Here is a 17,867-nt window from a genome sequence, read left to right as displayed (position 1 = left end):
GACGGGAAGCCACTCGAGCCACTTGGGAGCTTCTGCTCCAGCTCCTCGAGCCATTTCCTCGCCGGGCGCTCATCACCGATCGCGGGCAGACCCAAAGCCATCCCATCAACTGAATGCACATGTGGCGCCTGGTTCGTGCTCCACCGCCCTGCGACCTGCCGAGAGCCATGTTTGGCCAGTCTGCCAACCTGGAAAACAGGTTTGACAGCAGGGATCGCCCCCAAAACATCCCAAGCTAGCGTTTGATCCTAGCTATCTTCCTGTCTTGGCTCGACCTTTGCTCCCTCGCCCTTGTCTTGTCTGTGGCTTGCCTCGTTCCCCTTCCCCACGATCTGCGCTCTTTTGCTCCTGGGAGAGAGGATTCTCGTCCTTCGTTTTTGCCATCTGCTTGAAGTTGGGGTCTGGATATATTCCTCGTTGGGCCCGGCGTCAGGTTGTTCCCAGGTGAATTGTTGTCGTCTGGTGTGTTGTTGTGCTACCACCACCACTCTCGCTTCATCCTCTCTCAGGGCTTGGCTTAATATCGTTCGAGCAACGACCTCCGATCTCTCGACCACGCGCCTTTCGCGACGCGAGAAGAATCATACGAGTCTGGTTGCAGCGCCGCTTGACACTCGCTTTGTTGCTGTCTTCTGTGTTTCTGCTCGAGCCTTCATTGCGACTCTTTCTATTCTGCTAGCACGGACAGGAGAGAGAAAAAAAATTGCTATCAGCTCCGGCCGCGCAACTACACCCGGTCCTCGGCCAATCAAGCACAATGAAAGCTTCAATTGCCTGCGCCATCGCCAGTGCAGCTGCTGTTAATGCCGCGCTCTCTGCGATCACGGCGGTCGGTAACAAGTTCTTCGACAGCAAGGGAAACCAGTTCTTTATGAAAGGTACGCTGCGGCAGAGCCCATCTGGGCGGGAGCATGTCTCAGAGCATCAACGGTACTAATCCCCCGCGTTCCTAGGCATTGCATACCAATTGACCGAAGGTACGTCTACGACGTCAATTCAAGCTCTTTCCTGCCCGATTGGCAAGCTTTATCTGACTTGATCCGCAGATGACCCTCTCGTGGATACTGAGCAGTGCTCACGAGATGCCAAGCTCATGAAGGAGCTTGGCGCCAATTGCATCCGTATCTACCATGTCGACGCCAAAGCCAATCATGACGGGTGCATGAAGGCCTTCGATGATGCAGGCATCTACACCCTGATCGATCTGGACACCTTTGACACCTACATCCTTCCTGTCAGTCAAACGAACCCACTACCGGATCTCCCCCTCAGGCAGCCATACTGACTCTCGTCGCTAGAATGACCCTTGGTGGAACCAGACGCAGCATGACCGCTATGCCGAGGTCCTGGATGTCTTCGTCAAATACAACAACACCCTGGGCTTCTTTGTCGGCAATGAGATCATCGCGATTAACAATCAGTCCAACGCCGCCCCCTATATCAAGGCAGCTGCCCGCGACATGAAGGCGCACCGAGACTCCAAGGGATATCGCAAGGTGCCCATCGGCTATTCAGCTGCCGATATCGCCGAGCTGCGGCCTATGCTCCAGGACTATCTCACCTGCGGTGGTAATGCCTCCCAGAACATTGACTTCTTCTCCCTAAACTCGTACGAATGGTGCGACCCTTCGACCTACGAGACTTCGGGCTACACGAATCTCCAGGCGATGGCCAAGGATTTCCCAGTCCCCATCTTCTTCTCCGAGACGGGTTGTAACGTCCCCGGCCCTCGCCTGTTCGACGACCAGCAGGCCATCTTCTCCAAGCCCATGGTCAACGACTGGAGCGGCTCCATAATCTACGAGTGGATTGAGGAGGCGAATCACTATGGACTGATCTCGTACGGCCCTCCTGCCGACCCCACCGCGACCGGCAGCAACATCAAGGGCGGCTTCACTCGCGCTGGCGAGCCCACCCCGGTCAGCCCGGACTTCACCAACCTCAAGTCTCAGTGGGCCAAGATTACACCCTCGGGCGTGGCCAGCTCCAATTACAACCCCTCGTCCGTCTCGACTCGCTCCTGCCCGTCCTCCACCGCCAGCGGCTGGCTTGTGAATGGCAATGTGGCTCTGCCGACCCTGGGCGAGACCTTCAAGGGTTCTTACACGCCCACTCCGACTGTGGACCCTGCTTCAGGGTCGACCTCTTCAGCCTCGCCGACCGAGACCAAGAAGCCTAACCTGGGCTCCATCAACAAGGAGGTCACGGGCATGGGCGCGGGCCTGGCAGCCGTCATGCTCATATTCACCCTGTGGCTGTAAGCCACTTGCATTGCTCTGCAGAGCTCCTTGGCAAATTCTGCCTTTGTGACTATAATCTTTTGAGTCTTGCTCCTGTGCCCTTTTTCTGGCATCTTGAAGGAGCGGCTTGCATATCTTTAATGCGTCACGGCATGTGTTTTACGTTTTATGTCTCGCATACCCCACTGCGATGAGATGGAGGATTGAAGCATACGATACCCTATGGTAGAGAGGCAAGGCATTGTATACGGCGTTTGTTGTCTTGGGCGCTCCTTGGGAGGGGATGTACTTTTCATTGACGGAAGGTATTCGTGTTGTTGGGTTTTTTTGGCATCATGGTTCGGCAAGTAGATAGAAGAAACGCTTGTCATCGTGGCTGGGGCCTCGTCTCGACCGAGGCGTCGTAAGTCCCTACGCAACTCGCAACCGACCAATCTTAGCGCTAGCATTGATATTAATGCTAAGGGATGAAAATGCGACTTGTTTCCTTGGCAGAGGCGCATTTCTTACTAGCTCCTTCCAATGACCGATCTCTCTGGGTGTAAACCTGGGGGGACTTGCTTATGGCCCGCTCCCGCCACGATGCCCAGCCGCTGCCTTCCCTTCCACCTTCCTTATCCAAAGTGCCCAGGCCACATGTGCCTTCCTCATTCAAGACTTGACAATATGGCTCAAAATTGATCTGTCAAACATCAAAAGAGACGGGGCTGCCTGCCGATGTACACTTTTGCCAGATTTTATTCTATCAATCCTGGGAAGCGTGCTTCGTCAATGCAACTCGGCAAGCCTTGCTCACCACACCTAAGCACAATGACCTCACCTACGCCAGTCTCGTTCACACCTATGCCCTACTTCCTCGCCATACCTTATTGTTTCATCGTCGGCATAGTCATTTTCGGTTTCCTAGAGACGGTGTTTGGGCCTGACAGGGCCTTTCTCACCTACGTCGCCTATCTCAGCATTGTGCCCACGTCTCTGTTCTACATCGTCACCGCGGTCGACTACACCGGCCGCTTTGCCGTTGCTGCTGCCACTGGTATGGCATCCATTACCAAGACCTCCCAGCCAGCAAAGTAAATCGAACAAGGTCCAGAGTCAATAGCAGCTGGGCTTTGACCTTGAGGGATTTGCTTGCCAAAGCAGACGAAGTGAAGTGCATACAAACATCTCGGGAGGCCCATGTGAGCATATGTTTCCTTTGCTTGTTTTGCCTCAACTCCGCTCACATGTTGACACCAGGACACAGATCATGCTGCTCCGTGGCTTGCCTGGGGTGAACACACTCCACTCCTGAGACTCTCGAAGACTGTTTCTCGTATTTCTGGAAACAATGCCCCCCGGACATGACGACGAAGGATCGTCCAGAAATGTTTGCCTTCTCGCTGCGGATCCGGGTGGCTGAGGAAACATGCGGAAACATGCGGTTTCGAAGCAGTGCACAGATGTTCTGGGAGAGATGATGCTACGTTGCCCTGGGTTCACCTCGTGTTTTTTTGTCCTAGGAGCTTCCCTGGCGCACGCTCACGCATTCTCGGCCGGAGGTGACCTCTCCCGGGCTCCTAATCGGGCACCAAGACCGGGACATACCGCTCACTGGGAAGCAACTAGATATCAAGGCCCAGGCAATCGACCAAGTTTTACGAAGGAACCAACGGCAATGGCACGTACATTCACCGTGCGTCGCAATGATTTGCAATCCATGGTTCAGTCGAGATGCATTGACATGGATATGCCCTCCGTTGAAATTGGCCCCCAAGTATGACGTTTACTATCTTCGGAACTGCCAGGCAGGATACTTGCACATTCGTGACCTCGGAATTATCGTGTTACTACATGTAGCTTCACAGTCAGGCGAACATCATACAGCTCGGATGAGTATCATTACCGGGCGCGCGCCCCAAGAGGCGATCAAATGTTGCCCTGCGGGCATTTTCGGGGAAGAATCAAATGAGAGGCCAGGCAAGCTGACAGGCGCGTCGTAGTCGGAAGCTCTGGCAACACGGGATAATCTTGTCGCAGGAGGGTTGCGCGCCTGAAACGGTAAGCAATCAAGCTCGAATCGGAAAACCTGGAAGAGAAGCATTAAGAAGATGCGATTCGTCGATAAGCGGGATCGGGCGGCTCCTCCTGCAGGAACGTGCAGCTCCATGGGGCCATAGCTTCCTCCACGACTCGCATCACCTGTCGAGGCTGTTCCCTGGAGCTGATCGCTGTTTCAGAAATATACTCTCGGCTTTCTTTCCCGGATTTTCGAAGCGCAAGAGGGGTTGGAAAGACCCCGAGACGGCGAGGTGATTCGCAACTCTGATACACTCGTCGATTGGTCCAACCGCTGCAACACGCAACCTTTGGCGGTTCTGTGTTGGGCATTCTCAATCGTTCGTTGGTCATTCTTTTGAAACTGTCACAGTTCCTTTTAGGCTTACTGTGCACCCGCGCTTCCTCCGGTGCTCGCTCATGGCCTGATGTCGTTGTCACTGGCCGTGACTGATGAGCATCCTCCTGTTCTCGGCGCCTTGGATCTTGATGGCCTGAAGATACCGGAGCGGAGCGAAATGCTGCCCGGGCCATCCCCTATCTACTGCCGTACAATATTCTTCAGGTACCACACTGGCAGAGACTGGCGTCATGCTTCTGAGAGGATAGGTATCCCTACCGATGCAAAGCAGGTAAGATGCTCTCCATTATTGCTCTTCACTTACCATCTTTTCTTGCCTTGTGCTGCTTTTTTCGCTTTTCGCGGAGCTCCCCGCATCTGTGTGTGTTGGTCGTCATGGGGCTGGGCCATCTGAAACAAGGCCTGGTCGCGGCTCGTGTTGGCTTACAAGATTAATCCCGGTCATGGCTGTCAATGCGGTGTAGTCTCCACGAAGCCAGTTGGCGATGACCAATCGGCTCCAAACCCTCACAACTTTGGTTCGTGATCTTGGAGGTCCGGACCTCTGTCGTGTGACTGAAGGATGGGCAGCCTTCTCTACACCTGAAGCACAAGATGCAGCACCAGCCACAGCATTGGGAGCTGGACCTGGAAAATCCCTCGGACGTCCCGTGTTCATGATGAACCGTGGGGTTGTATATACATCAATGCTGGTTCGCGTCTCGTTCTCGGGTCACCGCCATTCATGCATGGCGACAGTTTACCAGTGGGCCATATAGCTCTTGAACAGTCTATGGAAGAAGCGATTGGTCAGTCCAAGACCGGCCTTCCTCCCGCACCAAGGCACATATATCCGGCTCGTGGGTATGGGAGCCACGACTGCATGAAGGCTTCCCCGGTCTTCTCTGCCGACGCCCTCTTCCTCGGCCGTGTGGGTTAGAGTCGATCGCCTGTCAGCGACGTTTTGTTCCGGTAATCAGTTTGGGATTTACGAACCCGTCATCCCTCCTCTACGGTTAAAGAACTGACAGGTAGCGACGTGTTGTTCCGTTCTGAAACTGCCAAACGGTTGTCCCTATATGACCGGCGCCTCTACGCAGTCGCAGCCCAGTCTGTCTCCTCCCTCGCATGCCTACAGCACCCATCACACACCCTTCACTCGAATCACCAAGTATAGGCTCAGTCAACCGACTGCTTTGAAAGTGAATATGCCTGGGAACACGCACAATGACGGCTCCGGTGATGTGAAAGATGGCAAGACGTCATCCGAGGGTCTGACATTTGAGGAGATTGTCAAGAACAAGGCACCTGCGGTACATATTTACCCATGCTCTAGTACCGCGCCAGAAACCGACTAACATGAGCCCACAGCCTTGCTCACTGAATGACTTCATGGACTACCTGGTCTATGTGGATAAGAAGGCAGAGAACCTCCAGTTCTTCCTCTGGTATTGTGACTACATAGATCGGTGGAGCAAGTTGTCCCCGGAAGAAAAGGAGCTGTCGCCGATCTGGGACCCCGACCAGGAGAAGCAAGCCAAGAACCGCGTCAGCATCTCGACTCACAGGAGGAAAGACAGCGATAAGCTGGACAAGATACTCCGGATCATGGAGAAAGACAAGGGCTCAAAGACGGGCGACCGTGCCGGCCTCCAACATGGAAGGAACTTGTCTATCTCGAGATCGCTGCACGAGCGTGCTGATTCACGAAGTGGCCATCCAGTCTGTAGGTGCCATATTGACGTCCTCTTTATTCGGGCCGGCACTAACAGACCCAAAGACTCGATGCAACCGTTTAGAGATGAGGTGACCAAGGCAATCCGCACATATGTCGCCGAGTCCTCGCCCCGTCAGCTGGACCTCTTTCCACAAGAGCGGACGGCATGTCTTCATTCGATACAGCACACTACCCACCCATCGGCTCTCCTCCCAGCCTTTCTGTCAGCTGAGTCGGACCTGAAGACCACATCACATCCGGCCTTTACACGCTGGAGCGTCCGCAACGCGAACCGCCCGCGACTCGTCTTCCTCGGCCTCTTGGCCACGCTGGTCATCCTGGTGGGCTTTGCTGTCGACGTCTTGCTCGTGATGTCCCGAATGGACCGCCTGTGGCGGATCGCCTGCGTCGGCATCTGGTGGCCGGGGTTTGCGGTTCTGTTTGCTGCCGCCAACGGCATCTGCCTGAGCTTGTACACGAAACAGCTGCGGCACCTGCGGCCCTGGGAGCAGTTCCCGGATGCCGTGGCCGATGATGACGACGACAAATCTGCCTGGAGCGAGGTAGATCCGGTGGACAAGGCAGAGAAGGGCGGTGGCAAGCATGCTCCCAGGGTATCGCACAAGAGGAACTTTAGTCAGGTAGATCCCCTGCGCAAGGCCAGCCTGCAGTCGTTCGGTCCGGCGAACGAGTGGTCCGGAGAGCCCTGGGTGCAGCGGTATAGGAAGCTGAGCTGGTACCGCAAGGTGTTTGCGCCGTCGGTGCGGGTTCCGCGGACGGGATTGAGACGGCTTCAGCTCCGGGTTGTGGCGTGGTGTCTTGCTGGGGCGCTCTTGGTCTCGACTGTCCTGGTGGTGATGTCTCTTGTCGTCTCGGAGTTTGGTCTCTTCTGAGGAAGAGGTCTTTTTATAAATTGGGCGAGATGATGAGAGTACAGGGAGTCAAGTAGGACGGTCCTTACGTAGATTCTATGTATATATATACTTGTACTAGTTGTCAAACTCCCCAATACAAGACCTAATTCGGTCTACGAATGAGAATTGTGCCAGCGCTGTCTGGATGAACCAGCTCTCAAGGCGACGGGCTTTACGAGCTTGCGACACATTTGATCTATGAGATATTCAGATTAAATGGAATAATATACGTCCAGACATCTAGACTCATACCAAGTGATGTCAAGTGTGCGGCTTACACGCTACATGGCCAATCTGGAAAGAGTGGGGGACCCATGCAACCCCAGCCAGCCCGCCCTTGCCAATCTGTGGAGCCCTGGCGCGGCAAGGTACGGGAGCTTAATGTGACGCCTTTTCACACCACACCAGCTTACCTCCAATCCTTCTCACTCGCTTCAGATTGATAGCCCTATGCATTCACGGCTGTCCTCCGATGATATTGAGCTAGCGAACCACCCCGTAGCAAGTATGTCGGGCGCCGAAGCCCCGCTCATCGCGGGCGCCGAACACATCGACCCGGAGAACCCTCTGCTCGACGAGGACGACGCCGCCGTCTCGGTCGTCAAGGCCAGAGATGGCGACGCCGACGCCGCGGCGGCCCCGGGCCTGTTCGTCTGGCTGCTCACCCTCTCCGCGGGGATCAGCGGACTGCTATTTGGATGTAAGACCCCTTTCAATCTCAACGAGCGCCCTCCTGCCCAAGTTGTCTAACATGTGCGTGTGTGTGTGTCTTGGCGACAGACGACACGGGCGTCATATCGGCGACACTCGTCTCGGTCGGCACGTCGCTGTCGGGCCGCGCGCTCACCTCGCTCGACAAGTCGGTCGTCACGTCGGCCACGGCCCTCGCGGCGCTGCTCGTCTCGCCGACCTCGTCCGCGCTCGCCGACGCCCTGGGCCGCCGGCGCGTCATCCTGCTCGCCGCGGCGCTGTTCGTCGCGGGCGCGCTGGCCCAGGCCGCGGCGCGGACGGTGGCCGCCATGGTGCTGGGGCGGGCCGTCGTCGGCGCGGCCGTGGGCGCCGCGAGCTTCGTCGTGCCGCTGTACATTGCCGAGCTGGCGCCCGCGGCGCACAGGGGCCGGCTCGTCACCGTCAACGTCGTGTTCATCACGCTGGGCCAGGTCGTGGCGTACGCGGCGGGCTGGGCGCTGACGGGCCGTACTGGCACTGGGGGAGCTGATGACACTGGGAACTGGCGGCTGCTCGTGGGGCTGGGCGCCGCGCCGGCGGTGGTGCAGGCCGTGCTGGTGGGGTTCATGCCCGAGACGCCGCGGTGGCTGGTCAAGGAGGGCCGCGCGGAGGAGGCGAGGGCCGCGCTGGGCAAGGTCGTTGGCGGTGGCGCGGGCGGCGGCGCCCGGGAGGCCGACGCGCTGCTGCGGGAGATCGAGCGGGAGGTCCGGGAGGAGGACGAGGCGGCGAGGCTGAGGCGGCGGTCGCCCAAGTCGAGGCTGCGGTGGATGGACACGTGGGACGAGCTGTTTGCCGTGCGGCGGAACCGGAGGGCGCTGGCGATTGCGTGCCTGCTGCAGGGGCTGCAGCAGCTTTGTGGGTTTGTAAGTCTACATACACTTTTCCTTCTGCTTGGTTTCTGTCGATGTCTTTGTGTGTTGCGCCACGCTTGCTTGACTGACTGATCAATGTTGCAGAACTCGCTGATGTACTTCTCGGCAACCATCTTTACGATGCTGGGCTTCACGAGCCCGACGCTGACGTCGATGACTGTTGCGGCGACGAACTTTGTTTTTACCGTCATTGCGCTGCTGATCATCGACCGCGTGGGCCGGCGGAGGGTGTTGCTGTACTCGATCCCTTTTATGGTTGTTGGTCTGCTGCTGGCTGCCTATGGCTTCTCTATTGTTGATATCCCGTCGTCATCTGGTGACGATGGCACACCGGCTGCAGGAGGCGGCGGCGACGACAAGCGCGGCGCTGGTGTGATCCTGTTCAGTATCATGATATACGTGGCCGCCTATGCGATGGGACTGGGCAACGTGCCGTGGATGCAGAGCGAGCTGTTTGCGCTGGGAGTGCGATCCCTGGGCAGCGGCGTGGCGACGGCGACCAATTGGGGTGCCAACTTTGTCGTCGGACTCACTTTCCTACCACTGATGGAGGTGCTGACGCCGCCGTGGACGTTTGGGCTGTACGCGCTGGTGTGCGCTGGGGGGTATGTGCTGATCCGCAGGGTGTATCCCGAGACGAGCGGGTTGAGCTTGGAGGAGGCGGCGAGCTTGCTCGAGGGGGACGGATGGGGCGTGCGCTGAGCTGGGCGTGCCATAGTCTTGCAACTGGAGGGCTCATGCGCACATTTCGCTTTGCGGCCTGGGCCCAAGCTTGAAGGGATGGATCCCTGATAAGAACGTTTAGGGTCGGTTGTTCCCAGGCACAGGGCGTTGGTGGTGCAGCGGTCCCAGGGCCAGCTTGCATTGTCGATAGCCCTACCTCAGAAACGGTGCAACCGCAGACGGCCAAGGCGAGTGAAGGCGAAGACCCCATGGGTTCGAGCCTCGCTTGCAGCCAGGTTGACAAACGCCGCAAAGAAATACCGCGCCCTGGAAACGGATAGTCGCGGGGTGCTGTAGTCCTGCTCTGCAGGAGCTGGACCTGAACGGAATTGAATTTTTTTGCCCCCTGATTTAAGATTTTATTTTTTTGGCTGCGCTTTTGGGTGGCATTTCTTTTGGTGATCTTGATGGATATCGTGATGATTTTTTTGGTGTTTTTATTCATACATGCACGGCCTACTTTTTTGGTAAGCTTACATCGACATCGGCTGACTGCTAGAGCACAAGTATTTAAATTACAGCCTGATTGATCTCCATCTACGGTGAGACTTATTCCCTACTGGTCTCTTTTGTATAATTCAAGCAGATCCGTGCCATCTACAACAGATTGGTGTGTGTGGCCGGCCGTGCCAAGCCTTTCGGCTCCGGTGGCATGGCTACGGCAGACGTGCAGTCGGTGCCCGGGAAGGCCCAGTTTTCTGCCGCCCGGGCATGCACCACGTAAAGAGATGGCCGTGATGGGCAGGGACGATAAGAATCTGCCCAAAGAAGATAAAAGGCCCGATCCCAGCTTCCTCTCCTTTTCTTTCTTCGGCTTGCGCGGCGGAGCCCTGTACGTACAATACTTGTAGATCCACTGCTTTGCTGCCCAAGAAGTCTGGGCCCCCTTTGCACGGAAACACAGCCGACATTGCTCTTCTCGAATGTCCACAGTGGGTTGGATAATGGGCCGACGGCAAGGGGCGGCAAACGACGGCGGGAGTCTGAGGGGAGAAGGGTATTCCCGCTGTGTTGGCGGAACTGTGAGAGAGCACAGCCTACCTACCTAGGCACGGAGTTAAAAAAAAAACACAAAAACAAAAGTACGCCAGCGGGTTTCCAGTAAAGCGCTTGTCAGCAATTGCCCGCGCTCGATGACGAGTTTTTCTCGATTATGTGATTTTTGATGGGCGATAGCCGGCCGGCAATAGTAACGTCGCATACGCAGGCGCCAGAATCTTCCCTCTCGAACCTTTTTTTTTACGATCCAAAAACCTTTTTGTTCCCACGCCTTACAGGGGTCCCCTGTAGGGGAGCCTCCTGACGTAATTCCGCAACCCAAAACCGCTCTCGGGTCTGGCTTGCCGCGAAAGACGCGAAGAGCGATTGGATTTATAATACTATTCAATTCGATAGGCGAGTTGTTGCGCAAGTTTACGGAGTCTTTCTACAGTTCGAGCAGCAGATACCTACTAGACAAAGCGACTTGATTAATCATGGGGGCTGTCTCGCTCAAAGGCAACTGATGAATTGCCTGTTCTCCAAGGTGGACTGCTGGGCGATGGCCTGATACCTCACCTGTATTTGTACTTGTAGAGAGAACCCCTGTGGAAAATCCCTGTCAGCTGGCCCTGAAATACCGTTCCATCTCCCGTAGGACGCCGCATGAACGGGCGGCCTCGGCGGGGGGTGGGTGCGCTAGAGGGCCTGGAAGGGCGCTGTGGCCATCCCCGATTCAGGTCAAGAGGGCCGACCTGGAGCTCCACTGGCCCACTGGGAAGCCCACCAGCCGCGAGAGCCAAGCTTTTTTTTTTTGCCTTCCAGGTTGTCAGAAAGAACTCTCTGGAATGCTGGGCTTTTCAGGCACCATTTGCCCCGTCAGGTCTCCGAACAAGAGCTGGAGGAATTCCAACCGGTGGAGACGGTGGGCAGCCTTTGTTATGAATTCCTCGACTGGATTTGTCAAGAGACCAGGTACTCGTAGAATTTTGACACCAGGGGCCGGTGGCGGCCGGCAAGGGACTTATACGAAAATCCCTGCAAGGCGAGAGTGAATCGCGCGCCAGCGGGTCTCGCGCCGAGGTGCCAATGCGATTTCGGCCAGGGGATTTCGGATTTAACTGGCGAGCCCAATTGGCGAGTCGGGCCTAGCCTTAGTAGCAGAACACAGCGGAAGAAGAGCTTTTTCCTTTCTGTTATGGACGGGAGTAGGAGTCATTGATTGATTACATTAGTGGCGGTCAAAAGTCTGTCTGTTCTCCGAGTGGGTTTTCCTTGGTCGATCTCTAGCTAGACACTAGGGAGACTAAGTACTTGAGTGACATCTTTCCCCTCTCGTCATTGTTATTGTCCCCCCAGACCAGACCCGAACCTCTTCTCCCAACGACGAGGGAGTTTTGCTCTGTTATTTTACTAGGAATAACTTCAACTAACCGAGATCCTTCCTCGCTTGTATTCAGGACGTCTAATACTTGACTACTCAATCCCATTGTCCTCTTGTCCTCGTCTACTTCGTCTACAGTCCGGTTGTTGTTGTTGCGGAAGTCGACTTCAACCAAGTAGTCAGCACGTCATCTCCTCCCCCGCATCAGCACGACGACCAAGGTTTGGCAGCACCGGCATCTGCTGCCATTGAGTCGCAACCTGCCCGCTCCGAGTAGCCTCGCCGCCATACCAGCAACCAGAGAGTCCCGCGCCACACCGCACTCGCCCGCCATGGTCGACCTCGACGCCGTCGACCGGGAGCTCATGGACGCCGAGCGCGACGCCGCCTCCCCGCACCGCTACGCCGGTCGAGACAGCCGCGAGATCGAGCGCGTCGCCACCGCGACCTCGACCTCGACCTCCTCCTCCTCCCAGTCCTCCGCCTACGCCCGCAATGGCGGCCGCCGCCGGGCCTCCTCCTCGGGCGCCCACGCCGCCGCCGCCGCCGGCTACGGCATGAGCCGCGTCTCGACCTCGCGCGACCTCGAGCGCCACCCCACCGAGCTCGAGCGCATCCAGACGGCCAAGAGCCAGCACAGCGGCACCGTCGGCCGCTCCGTCACCAGCCGCAAGTCGCGCAAGCCCCTGCCCGAGTTCGGCGCGGGGAAGCCCTACCCGCCCCTGCTGCCGGACCAGGAGGACTACGTCGTCGAGTTCGACGGGCCCGACGACCCCATGCACGCCCAGAACTGGCCCATCCGCAAGAAGATGCTCACCGCCGCCATGCTGGGCTACACCACCATGACCTCGGCCTTCACCTCGAGCGTCTTCTCCGCCGCCACCCGCTACGTCGCCGCCGAGTTCCACGTCGGCACCGAGGTCGGGCTCTTGGGCGTGTCCTTCTTCGTGCTGGGTTTCGCCTTTGGGTAAGTGTTTTTGTGTTTTTATGGACAAAACCAACTCTTGTGTGTACGGGATTCGAGAAAGTCTAACGTCTGTCTGTGCTTCTATAGTCCCACGTTATGGGCTCCCCTGTCAGAGTTGAAGGGCCGTCGCCTGCCCGTCGTCGTGGCCATGTTCGGCTTCTCCATCTTCTCCGTGGCCGTCGCGACGGCCAAGGACCTCCAGACCGTCCTCATCTGCCGCTTCTTCAGCGGCTTCATGGGCGCCTGCCCCCTCGCCGTCGTCGCCGCCATCTTCTCCGACATGTTCGACAACCGCACGCGCGGCATCGCCATCACCGTCTTCTCCATGGCCGTCTTCAGCGGTCCGCTCCTCGGGCCCTTCATCGGCGGCTTCATCGTCACCTCGCACCTCGGCTGGCGCTGGACCCAGTACCTCGCCGCCATCATGGGCTTCGTCGCCTTCGGCCTCGACTTCCTCTTCCTCGAGGAGACCTACCCGCCCCAGATCCTCGTCGCCAAGGCCTCGGAGCTGCGCCGCCGCACCCTCAACTGGGGCATCCACGCCAAGCAGGAGGAGATCGAGATCGACTTCAGCGAGCTCATCAACAAGAACTTCTCCCGTCCCATGCGCCTGCTGTTCTTTGAGCCCATCGTCACCCTGCTGTCCATCTACATGGCCTTTATCTATGGTGAGTCCAGGTTTGCTCGGATTCTAGAGCAGCTCTTTTGCTAACATGCGTCTATCTAGGCCTGCTCTACCTCTTCCTGACGGCCTACCCCTTCGTCTTCCAGGGCGTCCACCACTTCACCCCCGGCATCTCGGGTCTGACCTTCTTCGGCATGATCGTCGGCCAGCTCATCGCCGGCGTCGTCGTCCTCCTGCAGCAGCCCTGGTACAGCCGCAAGCTCGCGGCCAACAACGGCGTCCCCGTCCCCGAGTGGCGCCTGCCCTCGGTCATCGCCGGCGGCGTCTCCTTCGCCGCGGGCCTCTTCTGGTTCGGCTGGTCCGGCTACCGCGCCGACATCCACTGGATCGTGCCGACCCTGTCGGGCATCCTGTCGGGCTTCGGCCTCATGTCCATCTTCCTGCAGGCGCTCAACTACCTCGTCGACGCCTACCTCATGTTCGCCGCCTCGGCCATCGCCGGCAACACCTTCCTCCGCTCGCTCTGCGGCGCCGGCTTCCCGCTCTTCGCCACCTACATGTTTGACGGCATGGGCATCCAGTGGGCCAGCACGCTGCTCGGCTGCGTCGCCGCCGCCCTCGTGCCCATCCCCGTCATCTTTTACCTCTACGGCCACAAGCTCCGGTCCTACAGCAAGTTCGCGCCCACGCCGCCGCCCATGATGCAGCGACAGGCCGACGACGACGACGAGGAGGAGAGAGTGAACGGCGGCGGTGGCGGAGTGCTTGGCGGCAGCACCGAGAACGGCGCTGTTGCCGAGAAGGCCGAGGAGGTGGTGCCGCCCCCCGGGACGGCGGCCGCCGCGCCGCGGAAGGACGTGGAGAGGGCGGGCGAGGCTGTCTAGTGGACTGTTCTTGTCTTGTCTTGCTCGTTGGGATTTCGTTGAGATCTCGTGGTGGTATTCGGTCCGGGTTGTTTCTTTCCTGGAGCTACTCATATTTTTCTCCTCTCGCTGGAGGGAGGGGGTAATCCTTGCATTTGGGAGGCACAGCGATGTTTTTTTTTTCCAGTGGGACGAGATTGGGTGAGATCTCCCCCCCAGCTTCATAATGGGAGCTGGGATCAAGCCTTTTGATATGAATGCCACGTCAGGTTGGGCCCTTGGCATCTAGTTTTTTCTTTTTTGTTGCGTTATATATTGGATACCACTTTCAAATACTGCATAATTACTCTAAATAATAATACTAAAATAATAAAGACTGGAAAGTGTGTTGTTGAGTTCCTTGTCTTTGGTATGGTTGTAACTCTGCAAAGTGTTTATTTAGCTCTTGAGTGGTAGAGTCAGCAGCGGTGTGTGTCTGACAGTTGGCCGTTGTTCGGAGATGTAACTTTCCGTATTAGGATAGCGACATGCTATGAATAGAGCAAGGCGGGGTCTGTCTGGCCTTGAGTCTCTTCCAGCTGTTTGTTCCCTCAACAGGCATAGCCACGAACTTATCGATTGAGAAGAACTAGCTGGACCTGGGGTTATAACTCAACCCTTCATATCCCCTCTCACCGTAATCCCCCTTGAAAGTTGCCGTTGCTGGACTGGAACTTGAAAGTAAAGGAAGCAAATTTGCGAGAGATACAGTATTGTCAAGCAAAGCATCGACTTGCACCGGCTTCACAACGAAACTTACAAGCAACCAACAGACTTATATCCGATTGTCACCCGGAACTGCCTTCAAGTCTGACAAATATGGCGGGCCCGTCTTTTGCAACCGAGTATGTCTAGTCATTCTCTTCTGTGTGTTCACAATGGGGGACGATCCGGGAATCTTTCCGTCTTTTCATTGTATCTCTTTTGTCAAAGCAGAGAGGTTTGGGTATCTTGTATCCTTGAGTCTTCCAGACACACAACACGCAGGTCGAGACCACATACTGTTGTCCCATCCACTTCCCCTTCCCTTCCCTCCTCTTCTCACCACCCAGACCGAACCCGGAAAGATGTTTTGGAAGTCATCAGACGAGGTTTACAAGCGCGACCCCGGCAGGCCCTCCGAGACGTACGAGTGCGGCTGCCACTGCGGCTACATCAAGTTCGCCGTCACCCTCTCGCCGCCGCTGCCCGAGTACGAGGTCATGGAGTGCCACTGCTCCGTCTGCCGGCGCATGGGCTACCTGCTCGTCTGTAAGTAGTAGAGGTAAAAAAGAAAAAAAAAAGGCGTCTACCCTCCTCTCCTCCCGCTTGCTTGCTTGCTTGCTTTGCTAGCTGCAGCTTTTTTCCCCATCCATCCATCCCTCGAGAACACATATTCGGTTTGTTGTTAACCAGAGAGAGGGGAGGATTCCCCGACAAAACTGCCGCATCAGACCCCCACCGCAAAGACGTCAAGTGGCACGGCGAGTCGCACGAGCGCTGCGCCGTCTACCGCTTCAACACCAAGCAAAAGGACCAGCTGTTCTGCCCCAGGTGCGGCGCCAGCCTGGGCATCGACTTTCGCGACTTCAACAAGCCCCGGTTCGACGGGTACGGCATCAGTGTGAGTCTGTGGGACCTCCCCCTTCTTTTTTCTGGGATTTTAACCCCCGGGGGAAACTGTGTTCCCGGTGTCCAAAAAAGAAGAAGAAGAAGAAGAAGCTTGGATGATGCAAGTCTACCCGTGTCGTAAAGGAGCGTGTAAGATGAGAGCGCTGTGTCTCCGGAGGACGCGTATAGCCTCTCGAGTGGCCATGTGGCGCAGTAGAGTGTAAGAGAGAGAACGAGAGAGGCGAGAAGATTCAAGTCAAACAGCATCATCAGACCCGGTACCCGTGCTGACTCCAGACCGTCTGGCCCCCCTGTCATCCAGGTCCGGACCTTCAACGGCATCGATCTCACCAAGCTCAAGTACCACTACAGCGATGGTGTCCAGAACGTATCGCCCGCCGAGGACCTGTCTGGTCAGTGGTACAAGGAAGAGGAGGACGAGGATAAGGACAAGCAGGGCAAGGCAGTCGAAGACAAGGCCAAGACGCAGTGAGCCGGTTCAGCAACGCCATCTAGCGTCTGGTAACGTGCCAAGCATGATACAGTCTCAAATGGGAAGAGCTCTTGCGCAGATATCAGTAAACACAAACCAAACCAAGTAATACATCATTCTGCAGCTGTTCTTCCGAGAGTGCTTCGCATTGCCATGCAAAATTAGCCACGCTGACTTGCATTCCTTCAACCGAAGGGCACCTGATAAGCTCATGAGCCCCCTCTCTGCCTCCCTCTCCTCTCCTCGCAATTCCCTTTCAATGAAACAAACAGGCAAAAGAAAACCTCGATATCGACAAACAACAACAACAACAATCACTCAGCTCTCCACAGCCAGCGCCTTGACGCCCACAATCTTGCCCTCGCACGCCGTCACGACCCAGTACTCGGACCTCGTGCCGTCCCTGCCGACCCGGTAGACCCGCACGTCGCTGCCCTTGCTCGCCTCGGCCACCGCGTCGACCAGCTCCCCGTACTGGCCCTGCCGGTCCCAGTCGGACGCGTCCAGGATCTCGACGTCGGCGATGACGGGGTTCCAGTGCCGGATCAGCGTCGCGAATTGCTCTGCGTGCGTGCGTGCGTGCTCTTGTCGTTAGCTCCTCCGAAATATGACAACGGTTTATGCATCCTGAAAAAAGAAACAGCGTGATTTGCTGAAAAAAAACGAACCCTCGTCAGGCAACCCGCCCTCGCCGCCCTCCCACCTGAGCGCAAACGGCACAAACGGCTCGTCCGCGTCGCTCGTGTAGAACTTGCCCTGGGCCGCCTTCCTCAGCGCCTCGGGGACCGCGACCCCGCTCTCCGTCGTCCGGAACTCGGCCGCCTTCTTGCCGCCGCCCGCACCGCTGGCCTGGGCGGCCGTCTTGCCCTCGGACGGGTCCTGGTTCGCCTTGTCGAGGAAGGCGGCGTAGTCTTGGTCCGACGACATGGCTGTTGTTGTAGCAGGGATAGTAGTAGCAGTAGTCGGTGCGGTGGTGCTTTCTTTTTGGCAGTGCTGCAACTGGCTAGGGCTGTTCGTGCTGGTAAGACGTCTTTGGTAGTAGCGACGAAAGGGCAGGCCACTGGAGGCAGACAAGGCTGACGCCGGGAAGTGTTGGGGCTGGAGGAGTGATCGGAATCGAGTCGTCAGTCGTTGGTTGTGTGGGCTGCGGGGCACGAATGAGCAGTGCTGCTGGTCCCTGTCACTGTACACGCAACACTGAAGCAGACTGAACTGCAGGTTTGGACGTTTGGGATTATGACGAGCCAGAGACTTGTATGACATGAGGTCAGAAATGGAAGCACTTTGCAAGCGAGAATGGGCAGAGATGTAGTAGGTCTTGGTAGGGCAGCTAATCCGGGAGCTGTGTAGCTCATG

At 57.0% G+C, this 17,867-nt stretch overlaps 7 protein-coding genes across 7 annotated transcripts; 6 read left to right on the top strand and 1 right to left on the bottom strand.

Annotated features, from left to right (window-relative positions):
• Window positions 1-757: 757 nt before the first annotated feature.
• E0L32_006372 (uncharacterized protein) lies at window positions 758-2,261 on the top strand (the record flags this gene model as incomplete). The annotated part of the gene is made up of 4 exons (XM_031140997.1): window positions 758-878; window positions 954-977; window positions 1,047-1,234; window positions 1,299-2,261. 4 exons carry the CDS (start codon window positions 758-760, stop codon window positions 2,259-2,261), a joined length of 1,296 nt encoding a protein of 431 aa, XP_030994883.1.
• A 789-nt stretch (window positions 2,262-3,050) lies between these two features.
• On the top strand, window positions 3,051-3,317 carry E0L32_006371 (uncharacterized protein; the record flags this gene model as incomplete). Its single annotated transcript, XM_031140996.1, has 1 exon — window positions 3,051-3,317. The coding sequence occupies one exon, from the start codon at window positions 3,051-3,053 to the stop codon at window positions 3,315-3,317; it is 267 nt and encodes an 88-aa protein (XP_030994882.1).
• Window positions 3,318-5,696: 2,379 nt separating this feature from the next.
• Window positions 5,697-7,227, top strand: E0L32_006370 (uncharacterized protein; the record flags this gene model as incomplete). Its single annotated transcript, XM_031140995.1, has 3 exons — window positions 5,697-5,930; window positions 5,989-6,343; window positions 6,398-7,227. 3 exons carry the CDS (start codon window positions 5,697-5,699, stop codon window positions 7,225-7,227), a joined length of 1,419 nt encoding a protein of 472 aa, XP_030994881.1.
• Window positions 7,228-7,755: 528 nt separating this feature from the next.
• On the top strand, window positions 7,756-9,853 carry E0L32_006369 (uncharacterized protein; the record flags this gene model as incomplete). Its single annotated transcript, XM_031140994.1, has 4 exons — window positions 7,756-7,948; window positions 8,029-8,840; window positions 8,934-9,454; window positions 9,655-9,853. The coding sequence occupies 4 exons, from the start codon at window positions 7,756-7,758 to the stop codon at window positions 9,851-9,853; spliced, it is 1,725 nt and encodes a 574-aa protein (XP_030994880.1).
• A 2,413-nt stretch (window positions 9,854-12,266) lies between these two features.
• E0L32_006368 (uncharacterized protein) lies at window positions 12,267-14,410 on the top strand (the record flags this gene model as incomplete). Its single annotated transcript, XM_031140993.1, has 3 exons — window positions 12,267-12,901; window positions 12,989-13,569; window positions 13,629-14,410. 3 exons carry the CDS (start codon window positions 12,267-12,269, stop codon window positions 14,408-14,410), a joined length of 1,998 nt encoding a protein of 665 aa, XP_030994879.1.
• Window positions 14,411-15,495: 1,085 nt separating this feature from the next.
• E0L32_006367 (uncharacterized protein) lies at window positions 15,496-16,511 on the top strand (the record flags this gene model as incomplete). Its single annotated transcript, XM_031140992.1, has 3 exons — window positions 15,496-15,679; window positions 15,862-16,018; window positions 16,316-16,511. The coding sequence occupies 3 exons, from the start codon at window positions 15,496-15,498 to the stop codon at window positions 16,509-16,511; spliced, it is 537 nt and encodes a 178-aa protein (XP_030994878.1).
• Window positions 16,512-16,829: 318 nt separating this feature from the next.
• E0L32_006366 (uncharacterized protein) lies at window positions 16,830-17,438 on the bottom strand (the record flags this gene model as incomplete). Its single annotated transcript, XM_031140991.1, has 2 exons — window positions 16,830-17,074; window positions 17,180-17,438. The coding sequence occupies 2 exons, from the start codon at window positions 17,436-17,438 to the stop codon at window positions 16,830-16,832; spliced, it is 504 nt and encodes a 167-aa protein (XP_030994877.1).
• Window positions 17,439-17,867: the final 429 nt, after the last annotated feature.

Source organism: Thyridium curvatum (genome assembly GCF_004353045.1).
Source record: "Thyridium curvatum strain D216 chromosome Unknown NODE_36_length_377547_cov_81.061009, whole genome shotgun sequence".
Lineage (NCBI taxonomy): Eukaryota > Fungi > Ascomycota > Sordariomycetes > Thyridiales > Thyridiaceae > Thyridium > Thyridium curvatum.
The sequence above is the reverse complement of the archived record's forward strand: the minus strand, read 5'-3'. Positions and strand labels throughout refer to the sequence as shown.